We start from the raw sequence: 7,940 nt of genomic DNA, 5'->3' as shown, positions 1-7,940 counted from the left end.
GGGGGGGGTGCCAGAAGAAAATTCAGAGAAATTGGCGATCATGCATGCTTACTTAAAAGAATACATGATAATATATATGATCACCCGGCGCTGTCGCCGTTTAGTTTCATGAAGTCCGACAACGTCATTGTTTTTCAATGTCTGATTCTTCTACCTCATACACTTATCTTGATGAGATTCACTGGAGCTGAGTAAGGACTTAAACACGTCTTGTTTATATGACTTTACAATGCCATGAACAGCTGCTTTCAATGCATATAATATTGTAAATGGATTTATACATTGGGAGAGATCCTCGCTTGATTATGCAAGCATATTTTGATTTTTGGAGTTCAATATCTACCTCACATGATCAACGTCGTTTTTTGACGTGATTGACTTTTCACACCTTGACTACAAATCGACATTAACTGTTAATCCCTTTTCTCTTTGAATTTATTTTGACATTAAAAAATAAATACTCTGGATGCATTTTATTTCTCTGTAGCCAGTTTAAACATTTCCTAGGTCTATACCTGTTTTTTTCAGGGGCAAAACTTTATAGAATGTTGGAAAAAGAAACCCCTCCCCCTTTATGACGTCATTTTCAAGCCCTTAATTGTTTGGCACTCCATACAAAATTTACGATAAAATTTCATAGAACTTACAGAATAAGGTAAAAATTGCATATTATAGGGAACAATAGTGTCCCATCACATACCTGAATTAACGGGATTTTTGAATGTCAAGTGTTCAAGACAAAAGAGTTTTTCTCAGTATCACTTAGGTCGAAAAAAACGTCATGTTCGAGGATGCGCCGCCTGGACATACCATTGCTTACAAAAACATTACTAATTTATCAAAAAATAAATTTATGATTTGTGGTTTAGTCTATAGATAGAAAAGATGATGCTAACTAAATATTTAAAAATTCATTGATGTACCTAAAGCGGTTTTAACTTTATGGTGCTAGTCACCTGCATCTGAATTCCACTCAAGTGAACATAATATTCAGGCACTAAGAATCGGAGAAGAGTTAGGGATTGTTCCCCCATTTTCTGAATGTAAATTGTAGCAATTTCTAGCTTGAAAACGTTCAATGAAAGTCTCGTAACCAAACCCCTCTTTCTTATACAGTTTAATTTAAAAAATCTCTCCTACTTGAGTGGACAAAATGAACATAAAATTCAGGCACATAGAATCAAGGGTGGGATGTCCTCCCCCTTCCATTTCAATGAACGTATTTATTTATTTTTTTTGTCGCTTGAAAATGGTCATTGCAAGTCTGGTTGTCCTACCCCCAACTTTTTGACACAGTAAAAGGAAATCTCTTTTACATTGATAAACTTTTTGAGGGGTTCATCAAATATATTTCTACGGTAATTTGTCATTTTGCCTCTTATAATGCACCATTTCTCCTTTCGATGCTATGCCTGACATTAATTTTTTCTACATTGCACCAAAACTAGATTTCAAATGCAAAATTAATACTGGTTATGCTTATGTTAACTACGATTCTCTCACTGTGTTTGGCTAGGACTTGAGCAAATGTAAACAAGAAACTTGATATGTCTGCTTATTCACTTTGTATCAATTTAATTGTTGAATCATATAATAAAACAATTATTGCTGTTTTTTCTGTCAGGACGATCAGTAACTTTCCACCATCGAAAAACAATGCTCTCCTCGCCCTTTGAGCTCGATAAATCTTTAACTCCTCTAGATTCTGAATCATCGCATTGATCTTAAAAACAGCAATAACTGTATTATGTAATGAGATCAACATATCATCAATTTATTCCAAATTTAGCTCAAGTGAGCATTTTGGCCAACAAGTCTCTTGATTTATTATTTTTATTTTGCCCCCTAAAAAGTTCAACTTTAATCCGCTTTAATCCACAAGGGGTCATTATTCTATGGGAGTCATTTTTCTTCACGGGTGTATGCAGATTTTTAGGGTGATGACACTTTTTCTACGGGCAGAAGGGTCATTTTTCGACGTAGAATAATGACCGGGGTCATTTTTCGCCGTTGAATAATGACTAGGAGTCATTATTCGATGGCGAGAAATGACCCCCGGTCATTATTCTATGGGGGTCATTATTCGTCTTTACACCGGCATATTTCATGAAGCGCGTTGTCGTTCATTTACCTCATGAATTCTCAAAAATTAATTTCATATATTATATTTACATTATTTTTCTGATGACTCGCCACATAATTTTGTCATTCAACGATCATTAAAAAAAAAAGGTTGCACTTTTTTGACGTCAGTCAAATCACAATGGAAATATTCTTTCTCATCCCATGTTTGGAAATGATATAATCATGAATCCCATGGTAGTTCATGATAACATGAACTTTTTCTAATTTGCAAAAAATCTTAAGGAAAAATGTTTGGAAATGTAAATATAATTATCTAAGTGTCAACACATGTCACGGCTATGGTTAGAACAATCTTAAAATAACAAAATATAATTGGTACGTGGTATAAGGTCAAGTCCAAATAATAATTTTACAAAGACCAGTATATTGATGGATAATTTATTACAAAAACAACACAGATAGTAAATGACAAATAATTATCGCTGTAGCGAGGCACTTATAATTACTGTACCTTCTAGATGTACATGGAAAGTCAACCGTTTTTGTTGAGAAAAATTGTCTTATCGACTGTCTCAGAGGAAAAACGGTTTCTCAATTTTGTTCGTTTGTTTGTTTATTGTTGTTTAACCTCCTCTCGAGAATTTTTCACTCATATGGAGACGCCACCACCTGCCGGTGGAGAGGTTTAAATTTTGACCTTTACTCGGCACTTAGGGCCATTGAGCAGTGAGGGATCTTTTTCATGCGACTTACTGCGACACGGGACCTCGGTTGATACGGTCTTATGCGAAGGACCACTGTCCCACTGTGGGATTCGAACCAGCGACGTAAGGATTAACTCCTTACTCCGCGACTCTAGAGCAAACGCTCTAAACACTGGGCCACGCGCGGGCGACTCTCAATTTTGAGATGAGAATTCCATCTCCTTATCACTCTTTTATTGCATTTATTTAAAAACAATGTTCGAATGTCGTTTCATTATTCGACCGTCGTTCCATTCGATTGATAGTCGAATAGTCTATTATTCTTTGGCATCCCTGGTATTCACAAAACATAAAAAAAAAAAAAACTGTACCATGCAATTTTCTCTAACCTTTCTGATGATTTTGAATTACGTTTATTTTATTCAATATATTCTACAAGTAGTTGTATTAATGGTTGACTAAATATTTATGACACATTATCTATTGTGCCGTTTTATGTAAGATAAAACAACCGAAGACACGATTTCAGGCGTCCTTCTAATCCACTATAGTGCTCTTGTGACATAAGATCAGTACACAGCAACCATTTGCCATAATCATTGTCCTTTTCAGAAATACCATGAAGCTCTTGGTCGTATTGTTTCAGATTCTTTGTGTATGACAAAGACTGGACCTGAGAGCTCATAATTAGCATAAGTTTGATTCAATTATGTTATATTACATGTACGTTTTGAAAAAAAACAACACATTTTATCACAAGAAATTCAGTTCAAGAAATGTTTTCACTTTCCTGCAGAGCTTCTTTGTTGAATCTTCGCTTCATGAATTGAAAGAATCTTATTATTTCTGATGTTTCTATTAAATCTTTCACCAGATCACTGAATTCACTTCTTTTGAATCCAAGAAGGTGAAGTTTCACCTGTTTTTTTATCATTCTTATTAGCAAATTCATATTCTGAAAGATGACGCACACTCAAATCTTGGTTTTCATTGAAATGTTTATCAACTTGGGTTTTTGTCAAAGACTGCAGTATAACTTTCTCCAGACGCCCTACCCTCCAGAAGAATATTCCCTTTCCTTCCTTTACCTCAGCCAGTTTTTCGAATCCATTTTTATCTTTGTCGAAGGTGACAAGATCTTTGAAAGACGATGCTTCCTTATAATATGTGGATTCGTCGTCTTCAAGAATTATTTTTATTTCCTTTCTCTCTCTGTTCGAAATTCTGACAAATGCATCTAAATCTAACAGACTTGTGCAGTTCAATTTAATTTTATTACGTCATCGTCGAACCGTTCCTTCCATCGTGTATGAACCGAATGCAACCTTTTGATGGCTTGAAAAATACTGAATTTCCTCACGACTAATTTGTAAATCGCCAAAAATAAAATAATTTTCATCTTCTTTTATGTGCTCTACCAGGTAGTCAAAAATTGCATTTATCAGAATTTTGTCTTCTTTTCCTTCAACGCATAGACTTTTAGAAGAAAAAAGAAATTTTTTTTCAAATCATCAGTGCCATCACGTTTCTGGATATTAGTAACTGGAGAGGCGTCCAAGTCAGTGAACAAAATCCCACGATGCAATGATTTGTTTGCAGTTAATCTCTCTGGAACGCAGATGTGGCTATGTTGCAATGTTCCACGACTCACAAAAGAAATATTATGGGAAATTAAAACAAAAACTTTTTTTTGATCTGTAAATGACATCCCTTAAGCGTTCTACCATGTGCGAGTGCATGCCTCTATCTGGTACCTCTAAACATATCGTGTAGTAATCTCTACAAAAGTATATCAGAGCGAATTGCACTGCCTCTATTACACCTTCTGGGGCCCTTATTAAACCTTTGCCGTTAATATTTACCAACTTTCTTAACACATTACTTTCATTAATTTCCTCTAGACTAAGCGTGTATTTTTTTTTTGGATTAGTGAGTTTCCACAGTGTTTCCTCAAATAATTGTTTATTAAAACCTTTCATGCCTTTCTCAAATAGAAAATGAAAAATCTCTGCTCTTTCATTGGTTATCATTTCATTTTCCATATGTAAGATTGCATTTACTCTATCATTTTCAGTCCATTGTGATGGACCGATGGATCGCATAGGAAAGGTTGCCACAAAATTATCGTCCAACATTGCTAGTCTACATTTTTGTCCCATTTTTGTTGAAAGTCACATTCATTGAATAAATTGATAATCTCTTTTTCAACGGCATCTTCATCTTTACGTTTTGGAACTACTCCGAGTTTCAAAAAAATATAAATATTTGGTGTTTTCTTTTCAGTGACGTATATATTTTCTGATGACATGATCGTATCTTCCGATAAAATATTCCTTTCTTTGCAAGCATACTTATTGGCACAACAAGTATACTGCTTTTCACTGGATTGGAATATGACAAATTTAACATATGTAGTTTGCTTCGGTTCGTCTCCCAGTTGCTTGTATATTCCAGATAGCATGGTATTTAGATCTGCAGACACATTGACATATCTACATACAGCGAATGACACTTTACTTTCGCCATAGGTAGAGGTTATGGTTGCACTCAATTTAGTGGACAAACAACGTCTTATGATTTCAAAGATCACAGACTTCCCACTACCATTGCTTCCTATGATAAGATTAAACCCTGTATTGAATTCTAATTTAGGAATGACTCTAATTCTTGGCCAAATTATTCGAGTATAACCGCGAAGCGGATTATAAAACAGCGTAAACTGACCCAAACCAGGTTATACTCGAATAATTTGGCCAAGAATTAGAGTCATTCCTTATAATTTAATTTTAAAATCATGAAATAACTATGGGTGTAAAATTTCGTTGCTTTTTATTAGTTCAAATTTGCCGCTCAATAATACAACCTTAGTAACCGTTACGGAAGTGATGGGAAGCAAGGGGAGGTAAAAACTGATACATAGGCCTAGCAGCTTTTTTACATGTGGTAACAGCGAATTATCGTTTGAAGTTAAAGGTACGTTTATTACATCTGGAATTTTCCATGAATCTCGAGGACTGGAAATGAGAGGATTGTATGGATACAGATAATCCAGCTGGTTGTCAGGGGGATGTGTCCCCATACCAAACCAGGTTATACAGAAATAATTTGTGTTCCTTTTTGGATATTAACCAATCAGATGCAAGAATACAAACAAAATTAAATTATTGATTGATAATCATGATAGTGGACGAAGTTTTTGAAGATCATCGAGTGCAACATCTAAAAATGAAGAAAAAAAAATGATTTTTTATCTATCTAGCAGTTGTAATAACCAAATACTTTAACAGCACAAGCAGTTCTCATTGATGTAAACCTTTGTGTCAGTTTCTTGTGTAAGTAACAGGATACTGAAAAGTTTAGAAGGAGATTTTCGTGTAAGCTTACAGGTTTTGCTTCTATGATACAATTATTTCAGTTGAATTTTTCACTCAACCCCTAGCTTGGCTTCATTATAGTATCTTTTTAATTGATTTACTTTCTTGGTTTAAACACAAAGGATATTTATGACATGACTCATGTACATGTATAAGTACGTAAAGTTATCACGAAGTTTCTTCTATTCATGGTCAGTTAGTCAGAATCGATGCTTTGCTTACAGTTCATGTTACAATATACACGGAGGTTACCAGTATAAAAAAAAAACATGGCTAAAAATTGTCAAATACAATTTAAAAAGTGATTATGCAGTCTATATTAATATTGTCGTCATATCCTGTCTTTGGACAAAGTTATGTATTTAGGGACTACTAGCTTTTACGAAAGAGTGAATAAGAAAAACATTTCAAAATGTGTTTCCGCTGAGACATTAGAAGATTACTTTCCAAGATTTTTCAATGACTACACCCTATATGTACTATTTACATGTGTATATTGTAGATCACCAAATATTTTAGCGAGATAGGTAATTGGAATTTATAAGCAAGACAAAATTTTTACAAACTCATGTATTTGTTGTTTATAATCTAATCTATAAACATATACATATGCGAGAATTATATTTTCGCGAGCAGATCATCTCTCAAATAAAAAGTTATTTTCAATACTATTTACATGGCATGACTTTTTGTACTATCTCCCCTTGAAGGTGGCATAGACCTTCCTTTGAATTGAAATTCTCTTTAGCCATGGATACTTTTTTTTGTCATGATAAGTTTAAAATGATTAATTCATTCTGGTAAAGACGTCAACAATTTGGAGAGTAAACAGGAAGAAAGACTACGGATAAATTTTGATCAGGAAGTATTATTTTAGTCAACGTGCTAAGAATATACCACCCTTTTTTAGATTAATTTATAACGATTGATTTTATATTTTGTCCTTATTATGAAATATATGGAGATAACGAACAGTATTCAAGCTCAAAAGTCCATTATACAATACAAAATAGGAGCAGAGCAAACACGGACCTCCAAACATCAGAGGTGGGATCAGGTGCCATGGAGGAGTGAGCATCCCCTGCCGACCGGTCACACCCGCCGTGTGCTCCTTGTCATCATCGGGAAATAACGGAAAAATCCGTCGACAATTCAGTGTGTAAATAATGGTCTAACAATTAGTATGAAAAACGTCAGTCAGCATTTGACTCAATGATAAATTGTATTTGCTGACAAGGTCATTGTATCGACCATAGAACTTACGAAATGATGACTTTAAACGAGACAGCTGATATTCTTGTTTCATCAACTTATTTGTCAATAATTTACCTCGTTTTAGAAATTGTACATACGTAGAGCATGCTCTTGCGTATCGAATCAACTGAGAGATATATACCCCCTATGCAGGTGATGAAGGTATAATGCTGCATAAGTAAGGGAAGTTGACGATTGAAAAGTTAAAGTCATCACGTTTATCATAAAGCTTGGTTGTTAGATTACCATTAACGTCTTTTTCAAGTAAAATATCCAAATATGAAACAGATGTGTCAGACTCTGTGGTATTTTTTATCTCATGTTCACCAGGATATATCGTATCGACATAAGAATGAAAATAGCCATTGTTAATTGACAATACGTCGTCGATATATCTAAATGTGGAGTTGAAGGCCACAGCAAGTGTTTTCTTCTTTTCACGTACAAGATTTTGGACAAATTCTGCTTCATATGAATACAAAAAAAAGGTCTGCTAATAACGGGGCGTAATTGGTACCCATAG

The 7,940-nt window shown here is 34.4% G+C and overlaps 1 protein-coding gene across 1 annotated transcript; it reads right to left on the bottom strand.

Annotated features, from left to right (window-relative positions):
- Nucleotides 1–4,015: 4,015 nt before the first annotated feature.
- On the bottom strand, nucleotides 4,016–5,791 carry LOC133182620 (uncharacterized). Its single transcript, XM_061317467.1, has 4 exons — nucleotides 5,767–5,791; nucleotides 4,936–5,432; nucleotides 4,474–4,774; nucleotides 4,016–4,278 (listed from the first exon to the last, which is right to left on the bottom strand). Exons 1-4 carry the CDS (start codon nucleotides 5,789–5,791, stop codon nucleotides 4,070–4,072), a joined length of 1,032 nt encoding a protein of 343 aa, XP_061173451.1. The 3' UTR covers nucleotides 4,016–4,069.
- Between the last annotated feature and the right edge of the window lie 2,149 nt (nucleotides 5,792–7,940).

This window comes from Saccostrea echinata, unplaced genomic scaffold, assembly GCF_033153115.1.
Source record: "Saccostrea echinata isolate AGI-Se365-2 ecotype Australia unplaced genomic scaffold, CSIRO_AGI_Sech_v1 ptg000009l, whole genome shotgun sequence".
NCBI lineage: Eukaryota > Metazoa > Mollusca > Bivalvia > Ostreida > Ostreidae > Saccostrea > Saccostrea echinata.
The sequence above is the reverse complement of the archived record's forward strand: the minus strand, read 5'-3'. Positions and strand labels throughout refer to the sequence as shown.